The sequence below is a fragment of the Seriola dumerili genome, unplaced genomic scaffold (assembly GCF_002260705.1).
Source record: "Seriola dumerili isolate Sdu_G_001 unplaced genomic scaffold, Sdu_1.0 BDQW01001601.1, whole genome shotgun sequence".
NCBI lineage: Eukaryota > Metazoa > Chordata > Actinopteri > Carangiformes > Carangidae > Seriola > Seriola dumerili.
Window position 1 is genome coordinate 230,027 of NW_019175856.1, and position 23,480 is coordinate 253,506.

Sequence of the window (23,480 nt, forward strand, 5' to 3'; positions counted from 1 at the left end):
GAAAAAAAAAAAAAAAAAAAATTAGCTTTCAACATTAGCAGCCCTGTGAGGCGAGGGTCGCAATCATTTGACATGTTTTACCCAGCTCTCAATCAGCAGACTCAAACACAGCAAATCAGCTTTTGACAATTTCGATCCAGTAAACAGAGCAGAGTACAACTAAGTACAGTGCACGGTAGACTGTAATTTCAGTCTATACAGGCAAAGGCACTGAAAAGATGAAAAATGTAAATATTAAGCAAAGTAATTGCCTTGAACCCTGCACCTTAGATGGTGAGAGAGAGGATCATAATTATAACACAGAGTTAAAGGCCATTTTCATCTCTGACCTGCAGGCAGGTATTCTTCAGAGTAATCTCTCTCCTCCACCAGCCTCTGTTTAAACAATCCAGACTGTGAGTAAACGCACAGCCGTGTTCACCATAGGTTTATGTTCTTATGTTATTCTATTCTAAAGCTTTCCTCTATCATGTCAGGAGAGAGAGAGCAGATGATTACATGAAGCACTGAGCTGGAAAGCTCTGTGATCCTGGCCTGCAGCTACAAGTCATGATATGAAGAGACCAATTCATTTTTCTTTTTTTTTGCATTTTTTTTCACTTGTTTGAGCGGCGAGCACGTCATGCACTTGAGTTTGCTGAACCGTAAAGTGCCTGAAGACACGTTTTCTACTACACAGCCTTTACTACGCTCACAAATACAACTGGCTACATTTATTTATATTAGAGTATTTACAACTCTGTCACTGTTGCCATCCCCTTGATTGCTCTTAAGTCTAAAGGCTGATCGCATCCAGAGCTTTTAATGCGTACAATTAACCTCGCAAACAAGTTAACATTATTTGATAAGAGGCTCAATGAGCCATATGTCAACACATCTGTTAATCCACATTTGATCTCTTTAGGAGTCAAAGCACTCTTTCTACCGTTTAGAGTAACCTGCCAAATAGTGACCCGCAGCTGAAGGACCACTTAACTCTCAGTTTTTTCTCCGACCTCTTAAACCAAGATGAAGATTAAAGGAGAGCCTGAGCACAATGTATCACAGGGACAAAGCACTGCTGTAGAATGAGGTAGCAGAGGACTCTTTAGTATGCTATTGAAGCAAACTCAACACTTCCTGTGGCTGCTTCACAGTAAAAGCCTCTGAGGGAAGACACTTCAAGACTTCTGGCTGGCTTTTACTGTGAGGCAGCTGCTGAAGGTTCTGAGTGTAATCACTAGGTATTGGGTAGTTTCTGCAGGTTTTAAATGATGTCAGGTTTTTATTTAACTTTGGACAACTTTAACTAATTCACCTAATGCCCAAAGTACCTTTAATATATTTAAATGCAGGTCTTGAGATGTTACTATACACTATAACGCAGTTGAACTGAAATCTAGATACAACAAACCACAGAGGAGCTGAGAACTAAGAAATGTGAATGAAAGACAAATTCACAGTATGGACTGCAGCACCACACACACACACACACACACACACACACACACACACACATAGTCATACACACATGAAACATACATAACTGAGACATACAAACACAGGCAGGCTTGTTCCTCATTACTGCCAAAAACATCACAGTGCTCTAATGGGGATATGGACGCTGGAACAAGGCAATTTAAGCACGCGCACACACACACACACACACACACATATATGCACAGCTGCCCTTCACACTATGAGCCTGCAGGGTGTGACAGGAAGGCACGCCAAAAGAGGATTTGTGGTGAAAAGCTTTGGGGAGGAGGGCAAGAGGGAGCGAGAGATAGGAGGAGTGGAGAAGAGGGGATTACATGGTGAATATTTCAATACTAAAACATACCAATTGGCTTGGGCTCCCTTTCTGGCTTGGACAGACAGATGCGCACACACACACACGCGCACACACACATAAAGGCATTAACAGGGCCATATCTTCTACAGCTAGCTTAGCACTGACTATACAGAGAGTGGGGTGATGGGTAGTGCTAATACTAAACCACTGGGACCCCCCCCCCCCCCTCCCCCAGGGATCTGACTGACAAGCTGATTGCTGGTTAACCTGCTGTGACTGACTGAGTGGACCAAAACCAGCCAAGCTCTCCCTTCTCTTGTGAGACTATGTCATCTTCATGAAAAAAAAAAAAATGACAGGAAATAGATCCAATATGTATCTGACACGCAAAAGGAGAGGAGGTGTGAGAAAGACTCTTTGTTAGTGTAAAACTAATAACATCAAAGCTGCGTCGAGATATGAAACATCATATAGAGGACAGACAAAGAACATAATGCCAATGCTGCCTGCTTCAATTTCTGTTATTAAACTGTGACTTGCTCTTGAGAATAAACATAAAGCATAGATGAGACATACAGAGAGGACATCAGTGTAATAAAGCTGCCCAGTTTAATATGTATGATCTATTTGTTGCAGCAGTTCTTGAAAAAAAAAAAAAGAAAAGCCTCCTGCTGTATGAACGAAATTGACTCCTGTGATTTCTTTTATACAACATGTTCTTATTTTTGGTGTGTTCATTTATTAGTGGTTATCTTCAATATTTAAAAAATGTGCACATTTGATAAAGAAAATCAATAATATAATATATATATATATATATATAATACATATATATAACCCAGCATTTTACAGCACTAACACCCAGTACTTTTACTAACTGAGACAGATGCTGGTGCATCAGAAACATCTAATTTGCATCTATTCCCCATTTGTCTCTTCACATTCTATAACCATCTTTCTTTCACTGTAAACAGGGGTGATCATGGTCTCTTTGCAGCAGGAAACACAACAACTTTTGGGTGCACAAAGACAGAATGATGAGGTCAAAGGTGATTTTTTTTTTCAAATTATGGGTATTCTGCAGTGAAAAATTGAAACGTTTTGCTTCCCAAAGTCATCATGAGGTATCATTGAGAATCTGTTTGCACAAACAGGAACTTGGTTCACAGTGTATGGGACTGGGTGGCAGAGAGGTGCCATGTTGTGGGGTTAGAGGGCGACAGCAATGTTCCAGATACAGTCGGGCTGCAGGAACGCCAAAGGACAGAGGGACCGGCTGCTGGCTGGCATGATGGCTGCCACATGCTGGTCAGGTCAGCAGGGAATGAGGCTACAGAGTTGGAGTGGGAGACATACACACACACACACACACACATACATATACAGAGAGAGAGTGAGAGAGAGGGAAGGAGAGGGAAAGTGGCTGGCAGAAAAAAAGGATTAACTTCAAAAACAATCAAAGTCTAGTTCTGTGTATATTTGTGTCCGTGCATCTGTTTATGTATTTGTGGCTGTGTCTATTTGTGTGTTTGTGTGCGTGTGTGTGTGTGCGTATGTGTGTCTTTTTCTGGGGGCTGACTGGGGGGGTGGGGGGTGGAGGGGTTACCACTGTAGGAGTCCAGCAGGCAGTTACATTGTCCCAGTTTTTACATGCTGGAAGCCCTGGGTATAATGCAGACACAATGGTTAAGCTGCGTGTCTGTATATATGTGTGTGCATGTGTGTGTGTGTGCGTGTCTGTTCATAGTTAGCATACTGCAGTCTAGACCAGGGGATCAAGTGTAATCTCTCTCCACTGATACAGCTGATGAGCAGAGGTCACACACCACTATCACTGCATCAACATCATCTCTGCATGTGAAACACTTGTGAAACAAAGCAGTGCTATTAATTCATTCATTATAAAAACTATGTTTGACTGCCAGCTTTGCCAAAGTATGTAACACAAACGGTTCATATTACCCTGTTTGGCTGCAATTTTGGTTTTAAAACGTAACCATGATGCATCCACATTAGAACTATATGATTGTTTTGGGGTTTCAAAAGAGAAAATATAATGGTTACAGTTTTCTGTAGAGGAAGCAGTTTTTCCTGCTGTGGTTACTGACCACTAATGAACACTCATGAAGCAAAAGCCTGCATGAACAAGACAGTCTGCAGTCATTAGTGGCGCACAGACAGCAAAGAGATACGCTGAGAGTAATTACCCTCACAGCATCCTGAAAAACACTTGATATTTTCAAATGTCTATTTTAGTTTTCATGGGAAAAAAAAGTAGCACTGACGCACAGCAGCCAGATGTTAACCTCTGGGTTTTATTATCAAGAGTCATCTTATCAGAGATAGATGACGAATCATTAAGGATTTATGTTGAGAAGTTAATAAAAGCACTTCAGTAATGAAAATAAGTGACTGGCTCACACACCAGTGAGTCTGTGAATAATCCTCTTTTTTTTTTTTTTACAGATAAAAGAAGATGCAAACACCAATTGTAGGCGTCTAGGAGAAAAGTAGTAAATATTATAACTAATGATTATCCCCAAGAGGCAGAGCAAAAGCAAGGATATGACATTGAATGTGCAGAACAACCAATGATTAAAGCATTACTTGCCTCGGGTAGCAGACAGTGTTTGGGTTACATGACACACAGTATTGTGCTCGTCAGGCTATGTTTAATTAGAATGGATTGGGGAATCAATATTGGTCTACAGACGAAATCACATTGTTTGTAAACAAACAAGTTGCAGGGAATTAAGTAATTATTATTATTTTCTTTTTACAATAGAAAGGCTCCCACTTAATTCTAACCATTCAGCAAGTGCTAATTAATTTACCCCCCACTCACACACACTTACCCCTTACCACAACCACCACAACACAGGAACCCCATGACAGATTTAATTAAAATAACTTCATTAGTCTGAGCTTCGAAACACTTCACTCTAAACAAAAGCAGATGCCACTAAAACCTAGAAAAAAAAAAAAAAGGACGGCCAAGAATCTCTTTCTCCATGTCAGGCGTTTGTTTTTAGAACAACCAAACAACCAAAGTAATCCAAGATGAAGAAAACCAACTGTGTCAGCTAGTTGTCACACTGATGAAATGTCCTGCTTCCAGAGAAAAGGTGGGACACGCCAACACCTAACGCCAGGATTACTGCCCTGAAACACAGCTGAACCACACACACACACACACACACACACACACACACACACACACACACACACACACACACATACACACACACACAAACACAAGTCGTTTAAAGTAAAGCCATAATTATAGCAACACAGTCTACTGGGCTACAAACAACGTGGCAGGGAGAGAAGAGAAGAGAAGAGAAGAGAAGAGAAGAGAAGAGAAGAGAAGAGAAGAGAAGAGAAGAGAAACTTGTACTTGGTCTACTACAGCAACTTGAGCCCAGCAGTATCATAACCCCAGGCACTAATGTCCATTGGTTCCTCATAGTCTACTACTTCTCATTATCTCATCTATTAACCAATGCCCTTTATGTACCCTCTTCTTTTATCACTGCTGTCATGTGAAATCTTTGAGAATTCTTTACAAACCAAACCCCCCCTGCCCGATAAAACCCAGCAAAGCACTGCGGTCCCGCGAAAAAACAAACCTGATTCTGCTTGGTCCCTGAAAAGTTTTGACATTTTGAAAATACAAATATCAAGCATAAAAGGACAAAGGAACACGCTGTGTGCAAAAACACACACATACAGAACATATTTTGGGTGTCATTTTGTCCCAGCTAAAAGGTCGGATATTGGGTTTCAAGCACCAAGCCAGAATTAGACCAAAGTAAAACTGATACTTTCGGCTACTGTACGCTTCACTCTACTGTACCCTTCACACACTTTCTATCCATCTCATACGCAAACACACACATCAGACATACACATTCCCTTTTCGCATACACACACTCTCTTCCCCTTTCTCCATCACTCTCTCCACGCTGTGATTTCACACAGTCCATCTGACACCCAAGTACTGTTCAGCATCTATGATATCATCAGTCTGCCAGCTCGCAGGCAGGCTGACATTACCGGCTGCCGGGACAGCAGAGGTGCCAACAGTGAGCACACCTCCCGCAAATACACACAAAGCAACAAAACCTACAAACAGACACACACGTGCGCAGACGGATGCGCCGAATATAAGGCAACTTGGATAGTATATGAAAACAGTGCACGCATATGTCTCGTGATAACATATCATGTACTGAAAGCACTTTGCTATACACCAGGAAGCACGGGCTCTGTGCTTCTCTGTCATAACACATGGAAACAAACAGAAACACACACACAAACACATACACACACACACACAGACACACACACACACATATACGCTCACTCACCTGCACCTGCATGAAGGATCCCCTGTAGAAGCAGCATGCTGCAGCCGACAGGGCACTCCACAGACTACACCTCTCCGTCATGGTAGGTACACACCTTCCTCTGCTACCTTTCCTTCAGACCTCCCCCCCCCTGCTCCTTTTCCTCTACTTCACCTCTTCTTCTCTTCTCCTATCCTCTTCTCTCTCTCTTCCCCACCCAGGGTGTCCGATTCTAACAACCTCAGCCCCTGGACTGAGCCTGTCCCACCCCTGCCAGCCTCTTCGCCTGCCTGCCTCTCTGCCTCTCCGCCTGGCTAACAGCCCCTCAACATTGTGCCACCACCACAAAACCAGGCTACAAGCTAAAACAGCTAACACCACAGCTTACAGCTTCGCAAGCAGCTGCTGGTAACCACATCAGCTATTAGCTACGAGCGAGCTGCTAACAGCTGGTACTGATAACAGCGAGTGATGTTACAGCTCCTGACATCTCCACTGCTTCTGCCCTGCACCGGCTTCTGTCGCTACTGCTCTCTCTCTTCTCTCCCTCTCACTGCACTTGCTGCACTTCACGCGGCTGCTAGGGATTACCTCATTGCTTGCTGATGAAAGGAGTGTGGGTGGGGGGAGGGCGGACCAGAGGGAGAGAGGGAGAGAGGGTGGGAGGNGAATGCTAGAAGGCACAAGCAGAGAGGAGTGCTGTCGAATTGCAGGCAGAAACCCCACCCACCCAAACCCAGCCACCCGACGACCCCCGCTTCAGCGCTGAGACAATGCTGACATGGGGTGGGGGTGGGGGGGGCGGCATGGAGGGAGGAAAACAGAAACAAAGTGAGGAGAAGATGGGAGGAGGGAAAGAAGAGATAATTAAAAGATGAGATGATGAATGAAGAAGATGCAGGTACAAGGAGAGAAAGGAGGAGGAATGCAGCCTCCCATAGGAATCTAAGCTTTCTTTTGCCAAGAAAGGAACCCAACAGAGATGCCCCCATCACAGACACACACACACACACACACACACACACACACACACACACACACCTTTTATTCTTCCTACATCTTGACACATACACACTACTATACATGAGTATACTATACATATACTAGAGATAGCAGTGAGTGAGAGAGAGTGTGTGTGTGTGTGTGTGTGTGTGTAGCAGAATATAATGATGTGTCTCTAAAAAGCCATGCAGACTGCAGCTAGACACCTCATTATAAGCTGAAACACACAGGCAGGTGTTTCAAGGATAACACAGTGTGATTTTCACCGGCCCATTTCACATACAGACACACACACACACACACACACACACACACACACACACACACACACACACACACACACACACATACATAAACCTGCACACATGCCGTTAGGGAGATGTACATAAACCTGCACACATGCCGTTAGGGAGATGTCAGGAGGGGTGGGGCTCTGTCTCCAGAGGCCTGAATGAGTGACATCATTGAGGACGCTTCACCATGGCAACACTGCGAGAGCCTTGACAGCATCCAAAATTCTGACACTGCATTTAGTTGGGTCTGCACCACTGCAGGGAAGCGTAACGCAAGAGAGAGACATCGCCAGAGAAGGAGAGAAGATGTACAACACAGCAGGTCACAAAAATACTCTATGATCCTTTTTTTCTCTCCTTTTCTTACTTTGTCTTTGATGTGATCTAACACACATACACATACACATACACATACACACACACACACGCACACAAACAGCATCAGATGATGCCAGTAATCACTCTACTAATCTGCCTCTTGAATGCATGCTAGTGGGTCAGAGGCAAGGAGAAAAAGGCCGACAGATAAGGAGCTACAAGACACAGGATGGATTCATTAACTGCAGCGTCTCCTCTTAATGTAATCTCAAACCATCCAGCACTGGATTAGACAGATTACACAGTGGGGACACAAATAATCTCATAAGAGGGGCCCTGTGCTTTCCTTCTTTACCCCCCTCCATCCTCCGTAATACCATGCCCAAACAATCACAATATACAGCATGTTACATCTGGCTGCTGCGCCACACGCGCGCAAGCTGTGGGAGAAACGCATGACAATATGATGGATGCAGAGTTTAAAACAGAGATGGTCTGCTGTGGCTCTGATTTTAGCATTAAAATTGTCAATGTTAGGGGTGTAATACCCACTCAGACAGGTTGTAATGAAAATGTATTGCAGTGTAAGGTGCATTAGCTAAAAGGCACTCTGTGAAATTATACTTCTTAAAACATACTTTTTTTTAAATTACACCACCTCATGATCCTTTATGAACAAGTATTAGCACAAGTCAAAAGAATCCAACCAAGAGCACCCCCCCCCCTATTGTTTTGATGGTAAATGTATTGGGAAAGCTCCAGCTCGTGCTTCCACGTGTCAATCTGCATCCTCACATGAATTAGTTGAAGTCAAACAGATATCAAATGGCTGCCGTGGGGAGCTGCGATATTAAAGCAAGGCAACAGATTCACCGCAACTGAGTCACAACGTGTTCTCTGAAAATATCTGACACAGAGAAAAATATATTGTGCTCTACACTATGATATAACACTCAGGGGTGGATTTTCCAGTGCTTGGGTTACTTTCTGTTTTTTTTACTAACTTTTCTCCAGCAACTAAGAAAAACAGTGGGGTGACAATGAACTATATGTATTGAAATACCAATGTTATGAATCTAAATAAAATCAATCCACAATTTCTAATTGTCTGAATTAGGGCCGCCATGATGCCAGCAGTCAAACTCATAACTGTACAACAGCGTACAAAAAGAACAACTGCACTTATGTGGATAGGGAAAAGGCAACCAGATGAACTGATAAACCAAAGATCTATAAGGCCAAAGACCTGCCATCATATTATCGATATCGTATTTCATTTTTTAAATATCATGTTATCGCCAACACCCTTATATCGCGACAAACCCGTAGTGTGAATCCAACTATTTTTGACAAAAAGAACCGAATGACAACTATCCACTGGTGCAACCAACCAAACAGTCCAAGTTTTTAGAGACAAACATATCAGAAAATTAAAGACTGTGTATTGTATTAAAATCATTATTGTTACATATGTTATCATGGAGATAAAAGTGACAGTTTATCATAATACACTGTGTGCTATAGGACCTCATGAAGCCCTAACCTTCACTTATCCACATCATTTCAGATGTTTTATTGTAATAGGCTGAACCCTCCACAGACACAGGCTGAAAGAAAAATGGATGCAACTTGGATCCATTCTGTGCCTTTGGGAAGACTTAAGAGAGTCTCACTCTTACTTTAGTGCCTTGTACACTTCATTACCCTCAATCGTCTTTCTTCTTTCTCTTCCCTTGCCTTGTCCTTACTTTGTTTCTACTATTGCTTCCCTTTAAATCCTTTTATTTATCTTTATTTTATTCTCTGCATCTACAAGTGCTTCTGTCAGGACATGTGTGTACAGGTGCTCACTTTTCCATTTTCTTCACTTTCTTTTCACGTCAGCTTTTTCTCTACTTACTCTTATATCCATTCATTGAATCTATCCTTTCTCTTTTCAGCATACCTGTATCCCTGTACTCCCTCTGTCAAATCCAACCCGTCTTATCACCGTGCACCTCCCCTCATCTCTCCCTCCTCCTTGTCCCGACCTCTCATCACTATAGCCTAACCTCCTCCTTCTAAGCCTCCTCCTTTCCCTGATCCCTGTCTTCACCTCTCTTCTCTCCTCTGTCCTTCCCTTCTCCTCCATGGCCATCCCTCCACCTTCCCTTCCCTCCAGTCCTCTATCTCTACATCTCCTCCCCTGCTCAGAGGCGGTCTTCAGTTATATATTAATTAGTAAGCCCCATCCCGCAGGCTGATAGGGAGCACAATGGAGAATCCCTGCATGTGCCTGCAAGCGTCCCACTAATGAAAGGAGTGTGTGTGTGTGTGTGTGTGTGTGTGTGTGTGTGTGTGTGCGTGAGAGAGAGAGAGAGAGATGCACAGATAGAAGGAGAGAGACCGTACATAGAGAGAGAGAGAGAGAGAGAGAGAGAGAGTGTATGAGAGTGTATGAGAGGGGAGAGAGGAAAATGTGTGTGTGCATGTGTGTGAAAGATGAAAAGAGGCGCGCCGAGGGCAGATCAAGATTATATGTGCACACACATATCATTACGAGTGTCCATGTGTGCACACGTGCATGCCTAAAAACAAAGGGCCGGGCTCCGCTGGGGGTTAGGAGGGTACAGCTAATGATGTGTGTGTGTGTCTGATTGTCATCAGTGTGTTTTCACAGGGTGGACCCTCCTCGCAAACTGGTTAATCCGTATTGAACCATCAGATATGCGTTTCAAAGCCCGTTTGAAACATCGGGTTGCAATAATGATGCAGAAAAAAAAAAAGAGAGAGAGAGAGAGAGAGAGAGAGAGAGGCCTGCTGGAAACGCTGCCACTGTGTCCACACAGACATGTAGAAAAACACTCATTTAGGTGTGAAATAACACCATTAGAAAAAAAAGAAAAATCAGCCGTCTTGCTTTAATTGCATTAAAATGACTAAACCTTACACAAATGTGTCGCTGTAGCAACGAGACACGTCTTTAGCGTGAATGAAGAAGTGTGTAATGCTGTCTTAGAGAGATCAATGTGTCATTATTCTGTGTCCCGTGTACTGCTTAGTGGTTTGAGCGCGCTGACCTTGAAGGAGGCAGAAAAAATAACAGAAGCGCCTGACAATACAATAGCCCCGCAGATCTTAATGAGACCCCCGGATGTGTTGATTCAACTCGATCGTTAGTGCAGTTTTTGAAGCAAATATCCAAAGTTTTTGTGTTTTTTTTTTTTTGGTTAGTGTTGCTGCATGTTGTACTTGTGACCACTGGTCCCCTTTGTTAACGCAGTTTTCCTGTATTTTGCATGTGCTTGAGACTTTTCTCTGTACCACATCACACATTTTTTCATTGTACGCTACATAATTACAGAGGAAACAAGACAATGACTCATTTTAAGTTAAAACCAAATTGCAAACGGCATTTTGTCAGCATTTTTAGCCACTCTAGTGGCGTGGCTTGAGGGATGGGGAACGTTCATGTCTGGCCAGTCAATCTGCCACTTGGTCCAGACTGAAATACAGATGTGTTAAACGTGGGACAGGAACTTATGGTCTCCAGATGAAGCTGAATGACTTTGCTGATCGCCTGATTTTTTCTCTAGTGCCACCATGAGGTTGACAGTGTTTAATTAGCAAAGTTAAGATGCTGAACTGAGATGGCAACAGTAAAAAAATGATCTGCTAAACAGCAGCATGCTAACAACTGTCACTCATTCCGACATTAGCATTTAACTCAAAGCCACTGTGCCTAAGTACAGACTGTCTGTAGACCTTTAGTCTCGTCTTGTTGTACAATCTATATACAGCAAGTCTGTAAAACACCATAAGATACAAAGAGGGCAAACAACAGCTGCTTGAATTACTGGTCTGTCAGCTGCAAAAACTGACAAATTATAGTTAACGCATGGTATTCTGAGTTCTGAATGGGTTTCACCATACTGGTATTTCCTGCAAAGCACTGTGCGGTACTCCAGGTGTTTTCTGGTATTTTGTCCATGTCCTGAGAGTCAGATTTTACAGTCAAGTCTTATGTGTGCCATAAAAAGATACTGAGCTTATCAGGGGCCTTTTCTCTTTGATGACCTAAATAAACTAATTTGTGCAATAATCAAAGACGTCAATGTGGTGATGAGTATGTGGTGTGTGTGTGTCGGCATGTGTCTGTACTCTGTCTGCCTGCGCGTCGCGTTGGAGGAACAATAACTGAAGACTTTCCAGGGGTGTGTTCCAGAGCACCAGCCCTGACAGTTCACACCCCCTCTCACTTACAGAGGCGCCACATTAATTCAAACTACTGTAACAGTCACACACTCGCACACACGTACATGCACCCACAGGGCACTGACTTAATTTAATCAGGTGGCACACAGACATACAGATTTTGGAAATTCAAATCATTTGCATAATCAAACATGCAGTAACGCACAGATACACAGCTGAGTTCCTTCACTCACACACACACACACACTCACTAATATTTTTCTAGAGCACCAGTGTGAGTCACGTGCCAGACATATGTTAATATACCTCATATGAACCAACCAACACCCCCACCCCCACCCCCCCGCCCCTCCCATCAATCTAGCACCAAACCACTAAATAGGACAGGAGACAAAGCAGGGCTGGGCCACTGGCAAAAACAAGCACACACAGTCATAGAGCAAGTACCAAAACACATACACATCATTGACATTGTTCAAAAACAAGCTCACACTTATACTGAGCAATCAGTTACCAACAGTAATGACACAGTATGGTCGGGCCTGTTTTTTTTTTTGTTTTTTTTTTTTAAACCAGCCATAAACATATTCAGAGCTGCTTTTTACATCTTTCACTGAAACTACCAAATACAAAAAACAGTAGATATTGCTTGACCAGCCGTGCCTCCCCATGAAAAATGAATGATGATGGATATTTTATGATAAAGCTGAAAAGATGAAGAGCTTGTCCTGAATGCTTTGGGGCTTTTTCTTCCTGATTGCTTATTTTCTTTGAGCATATCTCGACCAGATTGGTTTGTTTGCCTTTCTCTCTGTTTTATTTTTTAAATTTTATTTATTTTTTAATTTATTTTATGTGCAATACCGCATGTGGGTGTATGCATGTAAAAACACGTACACGTATGTGAGCATGGACATGTGATAAACTGAAGGGAGAGTCACTGGCCCGGTCTGTCCCATTATAACAGTGAACACTGAGGCCAACTCCTGATTTAAACATCAGCTGTCATAAATGTTTCAGAGAAATGGAAGGAGATGGAGGGACTGCTGCTGGCGGCTTTCGGGGGAGTGGGTGGGGCAGCGGGTGGTGGTGGTGGTGGTGGTGGGAGGGGCTGTTGTGATGTGTGAGAGTGGGGGTGGGTGGGGGGAATCTAGGTGACAAAACATAGACAGGGATTTGGGAAAAAAAAAAAAGCAGGTGAGTTGGGGTTAAAAGCAGAAATCAGTGACCCTACTTCACTTCTCTGTTTTAAAATCTGAATGTTGTGCTGTGTGTTGGTGATCATCCAGTGTCACATGCAAGAAATATGTTGGAAATGCATGTTAAGAGCTCTCAGTCACGCATATGTCAGGCTTACTTAAAATTGAAAAACTTAAGAACTGGAACAAGTCAGGCGACATTTTACCAGTGTGACATTAAGTCCCAAGTACAGGAGTGTCCTTGTCTCAAAATCTCCGCTATGATAATAATAATAATAATAATAATAATAATAATAATAATAATAATAATAATAATAATAATAATAATAATCTCATAAAAATTCTTTGTTTTATGTGAGAATGTCATAAACTGCTTCATATTATAAAACAGTAAACATAGCGCTCTGTGTCAGGAAGCCTTTGTTCATTTTAAGTCTGTTTGATTGACATGACACACAGCAGTGTTTTACAATGAACGTGGGCCACTTTGCCTGAGATAAAGACTATATCACTAACATTACAAAAAAACATATACACATAAAACATTAACATTCAGGGGGAAAGAGATGCCACTTATCCAATGAGGTGTTTAGGCTTTCATCTAACTTATCTACTTAATCACCAAGTCGGCTGAACTAAATCTAGACATCTAAATGTAATTCATAAATGGTTTTTCGACGCTATTAAAGTTTTGTTTACAACAGTTATGCTTGTAAAAGAAGCAGTAAAACAAGCCTATATTCTCATTTATGAGAAATTGACGCAAGCGCACTATTTACATGCTGTTGTTAAAATCCTAACAAGGGGAGGGATTTAACTGTAGTCAATCTGTGGTGGCCAGGGGGAAGTTGCATGCATTTGTTTTACAAAAGGAAGACAGCTCAGGGTCATAGGAGAAGGCTTTTACCAGCTCACCTGTGATGTATAATCAATAGAAAAACAGATCCCAAGAGCCCAACAGTTCACTTCAGTCTGTCCTTCCCTCTCTCTTACTTCCTCCTTCCTTCCTTTTTGAGCCTCACCTTCTTGCTCTCCCTCCCCACTTTTGCTCTCAGTTTGAAGTTCAATATTTGAACTTATGCGTGTTTGTAGTTTACAGGATGTATGACTGCCTATCATCCGCCTCCAAGGTCAGGAAACAAGCTTCACATGCTCTCTGATCTTCAAGGAGTTCACAACTCGAGCATATGGCCCCACCTACTGGCTGCAGCGCAGACTGCCGGCCCGGCTGCACACTGCTGACATGAGCACTGCTTCGCTCCAAATTCAATTAGCTAAATGGCAGACTGAATTAGGCTAAATGCAGAGTGAGCCCGCTGAAATGAGAATAACTGTTGAGGACTAAGGGCTAATAATCAGCCGCAATTACATCTGAGCGCACACGTTAAAAAAATCTAATTCAATAATACGCGAAGGAGGAGGAAATTCAAACTGCATTGCTCATTTAGGCTGAAATTCATATCTACCGGGTAAGTCAGGCATTAAATGTGTGTGCATGTGTGTCGCTGGGAGAACACAGAGACACAGTGATGGGTGGGATTATTATGAGCAGGAAAAAAAAAAAGCGGAAAAGTTTTTGTATTATCATCATCGTATGATCAGCGTTCTCATATTCATCATCGATACCACTGGGGGACAGAGAGGTGCTGAGATTTAAATCAAGCACTAGTACTGTTGATCTTTTGACATTTGGCTTAAGAAGAGATGAAAAATGTATGGAGTAACATTTTTTTTTTTAAGGATAACGCTGTTGGATATTAGCTTTAGCATCTAATATTTCACAGAGACTGAAAATAATCATCAGTGACAATCGCGTCTGTCAGTTTGGAGCATTGATGATCATTTTAGCCATAATTATGCGGACCTTTGTTTCATTGTGTGAGACAGATTTCCTGTGGGGAAAATATTCAATTTCATGCATGTACACACACAGAATAATACCCACATATCTGAGAGCATACACCCTGACACGAGACGACACATACAGATGAACATACATCTGGACCTACCTGGACATATTCAGCCTGGCTTTCTGCTGGCTCCATGTGGCTGAAGAGATAAAAAAACAAAAGAGAGAACAGTTAGTGGAAAAAAAGACAAAACAGAGGAAATGTTGAACAGGAAAAAGACTGTAAACCTCTGTCAAAACGTGTGTGTATCAACACACACACTTGCCCTTTTGTGTTTGATTTGGTCCTGTAACAGGTGCAGACAAAAAACATGCCTGTATTCCCATGACCCACTTCTGCAGGGGCCTCTCCAGTGAGTAAAATCTTGTTGCAGCCTCATGGAAAATGGATAGATAACAAACCCCACTGAGCGTCTGAGGTTGCTGAATATGGAGCCGGCCTCTCAAATCTCTCGGGGACCATAACTCACACTTTTACGCTCATGATGGATTCGGATCATGTGTCAAAAACCCTGCTGTGCTGTAGTCTTGGGAGCCGCACTGTGGGGTACTGCTGTGTGGCTTTGTGATACGGAGCAGGCGTGAGCAAAAAGGGGCAATTACACTCCCAGACAAGTTTTTAGATCAATCCGCACAGTTCCCAGTTGCATGATGGGTCTCATAAGGCCCAGAGCAAAACTGTGTTACACATGACCACAGAGAGGCCAGATCAAAGGCTCACATCATGGCATTGGGCTCGGGAATGTTAATGGGTCCCACGGCAGAGGAGCGCTACATTCCCCTCCCAAACTGCTCCTGTGCTGGATCTCAGTTTAAAAAAAAAAAAAAAATTGTACAAATGTAAAATATTTTTCTCCATCGTTCACGCTGATAATATCAGCATTTATTCAAAAGGAATGAGATGAAAGAATGTGACTGCGCTGTAGATGTAAAAACATACCAATCATACATGAAGCTTTGAAAACAAATGGCACACCAGAGCTGCAGTTTACATCAAGGGTTAGCCTATACAATTCAATTCATTTGAAATTGGCTATGAATGTACAGCGGTAACAAACTATCATTTTCATTATCAATTAATGTATGGATCATTATCTGGAAAAAAACATCTGGAGCTATTTCCTAAAGCCCAAAGCAGTACGGTGTAATAGATGGTTTTTCCCACCAACAGTCCCAAAACCTAAAAATAATCAATTTACTATCACATCAGACAAAGACAAGCAGCAAATCCTAACAAGTGAGAAGTTGGATATGGCTAACGTTTGGCGTTTTTGCTTTAAAAACCAATTTGAACAGTTAATCAATCATCAACAGAGCCAATCAATTTTTGACAATCAACTATAACAGATTCAGCTCTATAAAAATGCAACACAGCAGACTCCAAGGTCTGACTCCAATATTTTTTTTTAGCTGATCGACAGCTCAAACAAATGGTTTTCAGTTTACTGTCATATATGAACAAAAGAAAAAGCATCAAATCATCAAAACAGCAACTGATTAATTTTCTGTTTATGGAATAATCAATTTATCAACTACTTTTTTCACCTCTAGCTATGACATGAGTTAACATGGGGGGGCATCCTTCCATCCTCCCCTTTTTCAAATGAGTGCCAAACACTTTGAGAGCTCTGCTCCACCATACAGTGAGACGAAAGAGCAAAACCCATAATTACAGCAGCTGAGCTGACGATCTAAGGAACACCATTACAGCATTTGATTTCTGAGCCAAGTCTTACCAGCCACCAAAAATCACCACTATACACTGTGTGAGAATCACCAGAAGAAGCTTTTTTTCCCCCAAAAGTACCAGGTGAAGAGGTGAGGAGGTGAGGAGCTGAGGTTTGGACAGAAGAAGAACAGGAGAGAGGAATGGACAAAAAAGATTGAGATGATTTAGGGCTGAGCAGACAGACAGAAGAGAGAGAGAGAGAGAGAGAGAGAGAGAGAGAGAGAGATCTTTGATGTGCCTATACTGAACTTGCAGTACACTACAGAACTCTTATTCCCACGGTCCCCGGGCTGACCTAACGGGGCTGATGTTGCACGCTCACACATGCCAGCCCATAGAGACCAGCGCAGCTCCAGCTCCAGCTCCAGCTCCAGCCTGTAGCCGGGCACGCACGCACACACGCAGTGCAAATCCCCCCCCCTTGTAACACGATACACGAACTCTGCTATCATGCATTGAATATTGGAGGCAGTGAGACCTCGGCATGTCATGGGAAAGCAGCGAGAAAATGCAATCTGTTCGGCTGAGAGGAGGAGGAGGAGGAGGAGGAGGAGGGTGCCCACCTCTTAGGAGTTACGGAACATTTTCCCTTAAAAAAAGAAACTCTTGAAGAAACTTCTGCTGACACTTTGTTTCACATTACTACCTTACGAGACGCGCACGATAGGCAAACACAAAGGCTGGTTTCTGTCGCTGTCTCCTGTGTGTCAGAACAAATCAAGGCAAACATCAAACCAGCGGCAGCCTTCAAGCAGCTGCTTCTGATCAATACATAGAATCAATGTTACCTGCTGCCTTTAACACACGCAGTAATGAATCGTGTTGTCTTCTCACCTCACACCCATCGCCTGAGACAAGTCCGGCACACGGCAAAGCCAGCACAAACCTCTAAGTGCCAACTAGCCAACTTTCTCCCGGTAAGTTTTTTTTTTTTTTTTGGTAAAACCGCAGATCTACGCCCCCTGGCTGACGCACGGAGCATGGCCGGTGAACCTGACATAGAGGCCCGGGGAAAAACTGTCCCTCTGGGCCCCCCTGGTCCAATTCTCTCTGAGCAACTTGTACAGTTTTTGTAACCAGGTATGTACAACATGTAAGCACAAAACGGAAACAGTGCAGGGCTTAAAACTAGGCTCAGATCCTTTAACCAAGGACAAGTGCCCAAAAAAACATGACAAGTAAAAACCCTTGATTCAAACTCCGCCTCCACCTTATCATGTGCGTACTGTATAAATGAACATAAAATGGAAATACTCTAGCAAACTTCAAATACCTCAACAGTAATTAAGTATGGCACTTGAGGAAACGTACTTGGTTTCCGGCACTGATTTTGATACAGGGCCTGTGTTCAATACTACAACAAACAAAGCTTATGTGCTTTTTTCCTTTATGATCCTCATATAGTGTCATGAAAACATCTGTTAGTTAGATTGTAGCCTTCTATGTGTACCACAAAATCTGGGTGAAACTGTAACAGGAATGAGCCTTTTAATGAACGGTACACCCTGGCCCCAGTCAGTAATTACACAAATTTAACAATTAAACATTTTAACAATTTTTGAAAGAAAAAAAAAACTCACCAGTAAATGCTGTCAGACTTTTGGTTTCCTTCACCTGCTCCTTCAGTGAGTCCACTGCTCTCTGCCACCTCCACTGTTTTAGACACAACCCCGGGCTCTAACCCAACATCCTCATGAGTCTTGGTCTGATCGTTCCCCTGGCTGAGTGGAGGTGACGAAGTCTCATCAGGGTTCAAGTCCGCACCTGCCTGGGTGATTTCTTGCTCGTCACAAGCCTCTGGTTGGAGTGTAGCACTTGAGCCACCAGATGGCGGCACATCCGTGGGTCCGGAGGTGACGCTTTGGGTGTTTGTGTCATTGGTATCACCTGTAGGTTTGAGCTGCATCTTGTCATCAGTGAAGTAGTCCCGGGTGAGCCCAGTGTCAGCTTCAACTTCAGCTTCATCCCGGGCCACTTTGAATGGGTCGGCTGTGATTCTCAGGGGGTCACGGTCTTGGTCCCCTGCAGGTCTCTGGCTTTGACTTCTGCTGAGGTTGCTCTTGTCTTTGCTCTTCTTACTGCTGCTGGAGCCTCCTAGAGAAGAAGGGAGCATCGGAAATAAACACACAGAACAGAATCAAGACTAATTGCTGTGTTGCAGTATTCATCACTTAAGTGCTGATCAGGATTTCTGCTGCTTTACCTTTTTGACTCTTGTCCCTCCTCTTCATCACTAGCCGTGGCAGCGTACCTACATGTGTGTAGCTCTCACTGGAGCGGACGTAGCTGGCCGTGCGAGGACGCATGGCATCCAGGTCGTCCACTGTCGTTTCAGCAACTGGAGCCAGAATCTTAGTGGAGACAGTAGCACAGTCACTGCCATCTCCAGGCACACACCCAGACTTCGACTTGGAGTCAGATTTCTCACTGGAGCGGCGAAAGGAGAGGTTGGTGAGGCTTCCGAACCACTTGAAACCTTGGGAGGAGAAAGGATTGAAGGAGTAGAGGGACAATGATAACATGAGGTTAGAATTTTTTCTTATTTGTCAGCACGCAGTCAGAAAAGGGGAAGAGAATTTAGAGATGCTGAGTTAATTAAAGCTGCACGCTATCAATAAGAGATCAAATAAGTAAGTGTAAAGGTGTGAAACCTACTGTGAATTTTCGCCCAGCTTGCTTCCCCTCACATCTATCCACTGAGTGTTAGTGTTCATTTGTAGCCATTAAGTGAAGTGTACACTTTCATGTATCATTTGCGTGTGAGATGTGAGTGTGTGGTGCATATGGTCTTCCATGGTTGTCTCTATGTGTCAATACCAGTAGGCACGAAAGGGGACTTTTTTTTTTCCTTTTTCCTGCTACTAATTGGACTTAATTACTTTTTTTTTTTTAAACACAGAAGCAAAGACCTGGTTTTAAAAATATATACTGTAACTTAAATCATATACAGTACTAAAAGATGATAAACCCTAAGCAATGTAACTTAACTGACTTAATAAAACTGAAAAAAAATCTTCTTTCTCAAGAGAAATCATTTCAGTTGCAGGTTGATTCTTGCGTGTCATCATTATCACCAAAACACTGCAAAACTGACATGGCAGTGTCTCCACCATCAGCACTGGTTAACCCACCTGCTCACACCCCGGCTCACTGTATGTTTAAACAGACAAACGAGGCGCAGCTGCTCTACACACAGATTTACTCAAACACACACAAACACAAATACTCACTCAGTTTCCGTATGCTCATGTTGTGGCTGCAGTGTGGCTAAAAAGATCAGCTGCAGGTGATGGATCATCTGAGAGAAGATTCAGTCAGGCAGAGGAGGAGAGCCAGATAAGGGGGATAGGTTCTTGCTGTGGAGGAGAACCATGGGTTTGAACCACAGTTCCTCTCTGTGGGTGAGATACTGCACCAAGTTTGCATGCGGGGAGGGAGACAAAACAGAGATGAGCGGCAGCAGCAGCAGCGGCAAAGCAGACCGTGACACTTCCTGTGTAAAGCTCATGGGACCAATGGTACGAGGAAATGAAAAGACAAGAATGAGATGACGAGTCGACACAGGAAGATAAAAATATGAATATATGAAACATGTGAGGTTGCTGGTTTCTGGCCAGAGTCAAACAGTGTTGAAAGAATAGAGTGAGTGGTGACAGTAACTAGGACGGGTGTAAAGAAAAGTGGTGATCACTGACTTTTGTCCCACTGAAATAAAAAGCTGGTTATAAACTCATTCAGAGGTAATAATAGGCTCACTATCACCTACTTCAAACGAGGAGTCCTTTCCCAATGCAGTTTATATATGTAGTTAATGATTGATCAGGGCACTGATTCTTAATCTGTTGTGATGTTGCCGCTGGTTTCTGCTAATGAAGATAAGGTACACTGAACTTTAAGTGTTAAACCATATTCATTTAGTAACTTGGACAAGTCTTTGATTGTATGAAAGCTTGTACATCTCAGCTAAATGCGGGACATCCTGCAGTGCCCCCAGAATTTGCATCTGATTTCTGTGAGTGCGAGTGAAAAGTCAGACTAGGCAGCAGTGGTGTGTATGCCATTCATTCTTCCACAGGATGGAAATATACTAATTTCAGCTATTTGGGTGATCATCTTGGATTTCTGATGAAAGAGTGGTGGGTTTTATCAAATGGCAACTTGCCAATCAGTTGGGTTTAATTAAATAAGACTCGAAATGCATTCAGAAAGCGCAACCCATCCCGGAATCATCCATCTTTTAGAAGTCTTAAAAAGCCCTCTGTTGGGTCAGTCACTACAAACTCATGCTGTGCTGCCAAGTATTATTCAAATCAGGAAGACAGGAAGTCACAAAGTTTCAAAAGATACCAAACATTTCAAGTTGAAATTTGGGTGTATGTATTTAAAAGGATGAAAAAGATAGATGGAACATATCTATTTGATTGAATATTACAGCTTTACAAATCACAGTCTTGGGTTCGATGTATATACTGATACAGAACGATACAGTACAGATACAGTGATGTGATACTGTCAGACAGTGTGGAACAGGGTGATTTTCTTCTTCTTCGAAATCTTATGCTACTTTATGGTGAAACAAAAGAGGAAAACTGCATCTTAAAAAATGACACATTTGAGAAGGAGGCTCTTCACAGGGTGGTTTTTTTTTTTCTGAGACGGTCGCTGCAAAGTGATAGCAGCTGCAGGTTGTATATGTTTCCCTGACAGGTGACCTCATCAGAGGGTAGAGGGGTGTGACTTTAAAACCAGAGACCAGGGTTAGCACCCTGTCTCCTATCAGCAGTCAGTGCTTCTTATAAACATGACCACAGTCCATTGACCAATCTTGAACATAGAGGTGGCAGGTCAGAAAACACGGTGTGATTTGTTTGTTTTGTTTTAAGCTGTCAAATGGCAGGGACTTACAAATGATCTATTAGGTTGTTTTTGTGGGAGGACTTTTGGTTTGTTCTTTTCACATTTCACATGCTATGCAGTAGTTCCATGGAAGCCTCAATGATGGCATTTAGTTTCAGAGTGAGAATTTCACAAGAGACACACAGTCAAACCTCAGAGTTAGACAGGTTTTTGCATACAATACATGTTTTCAAGTGACCTAATTTTTGGTAAATTCATATATAGTTTAGTGTATCGTTTCAAAACAAAAAAGAAAAGAGCCTAACTTATCATTTGGAATCTTTTTTATATTCTTTTTCGTGTTTATTTATTTACAGTACATATCTTATTTATTTATTTCTTCTTATCATTTAAGGATCTCTACAAATGCACAATACATAATTTAATGTATCCATTTTGGTTAGACATTTGACTTATGTTTATTTGTTTCTTTAAAACATGCATAGTTCAGTACATTCTAATGCGATTCCTTGTTTCAAATGTCAGGTCACACACCATCAGTTAAGTTGCTACAGTAACACACAAATATAGTAATGATTGCCATACTCTAGTGTGGTGTTAGCGTATGCAAGTCTAATTGGTGTTGTGTGCATGTGCCGCAATTCTGCCTTGGTTTTCACTTCCTGTTGACTTTTGGGCGTGTGGCTTCTGCAGACACTTTATCTTCCTGTACCACATCAATATGTGTCGTTTTGAAACTGAGAAGGCAGAGAACAGAGGGAAATACATTGCACAGCAAAATGAAGCACTATAACATCTACAACACCCAAACAGCCTCTCTATTAAAGGCAATGTCAGCAGCTGAATCAGGGAGTAAGACAATCATTTTAACATATTTGTCATCCTGCAGCCTCAAAAGGCAACAAGGGTTTTTTTGTTCATTTTCTTCTATTTTCCACACAAAGATCCCCAGAAGATAATATTTCAGACTCCCACACTTGACTGCTCAGTTGTTTCATCAACACGTTTCCTGGTTTGATTGTGTCAACAAAACTGAAAATCACTTTCAGCTCCTTAATCCGTGGACAAAAGGCTCTCCGAAAGCACACATGCATCCTCAGCCAAGAAGCTTTTCAGCGTACAAGCTGTTCCCTTCATGGGCCGCTGCTGTTACGTCTCAGTGTAAACTGACTCATTGAACATCTCAGCATCACAGAAAGATCCACTGTGGTTACTTTATATAATTTCTCGTTAACCGCCTACAGCCACACTTCCATCCTTCTGTCACACACGTACTTCACCGATCACTGTAGATACGCATGTTTGATCTACAGCTGATAAATTAGCCGAACACATCCAATTAGAAGTCATTAGGGCTATTTTCATAACAGCTCATGATGAGGGCCATGAACTATTTCTTAATTACCGGCCTAATGGTTCATTTCATCCCCTCATACATACAGTACATACTGCTAATCATTCTTCTATCTAAAAAAAACGGGGTTTTGAATGCAGTATATTTCTGTGACACACTGGGCAGCTAGTCCTGATGACCAATATCATTTCCCTGTCAGAGACCTGGTCCCCTTAGGGCCAAAGGTTAACTCTTTGGTGCAGCCTGTAGACTGAACATTACTGCTGCTGACTGCTCTGTAATCCACCAGTATGGAGATAGATTCAGTAAAGTGAGAAATGTGTATGATGTAGTGTGGTAAACATTCACACTTACACACGTGCAAGAACACCCACACCCTGGGGTAATAGGCTGGATGTTCATTTTAGACTTTGTGTCCCTACCTGGGGTGAGTGTGTGTGTGTGTGTGTGTGTGTGTGTGTGTGTGTGTGTGTGTGTGTGTGTGTGTGTTACTTTAATTTCA

The 23,480-nt window shown here is 42.5% G+C and overlaps 1 protein-coding gene across 2 annotated transcripts in view; it reads right to left on the bottom strand.

Annotated features, from left to right (window-relative positions):
* The window catches only part of LOC111238765 (SH2 domain-containing protein 3C-like), a 50,647-nt gene extending 30,498 nt beyond the window's left edge, over positions 1 to 20,149 (bottom strand). Inside the window, exons 1-4 of one of the 2 annotated variants that reach the window (XM_022768441.1) lie at positions 19,998 to 20,149; positions 18,971 to 19,243; positions 18,348 to 18,861; positions 15,139 to 15,178 (exon numbers count right to left, since the gene is read on the bottom strand). In XM_022768441.1, the coding sequence (XP_022624162.1) occupies positions 15,139 to 15,178; positions 18,348 to 18,861; positions 18,971 to 19,243; positions 19,998 to 20,016 (846 nt within the window). In that variant the 5' untranslated portion in view covers positions 20,017 to 20,149. Of the gene's footprint in view, positions 1 to 15,138; positions 15,179 to 18,347; positions 18,862 to 18,970; positions 19,244 to 19,422; positions 19,434 to 19,997 lie in introns of those variants that run through there. The other variant, XM_022768442.1, reaches the window with a different exon arrangement.
* Between the last annotated feature and the right edge of the window lie 3,331 nt (positions 20,150 to 23,480).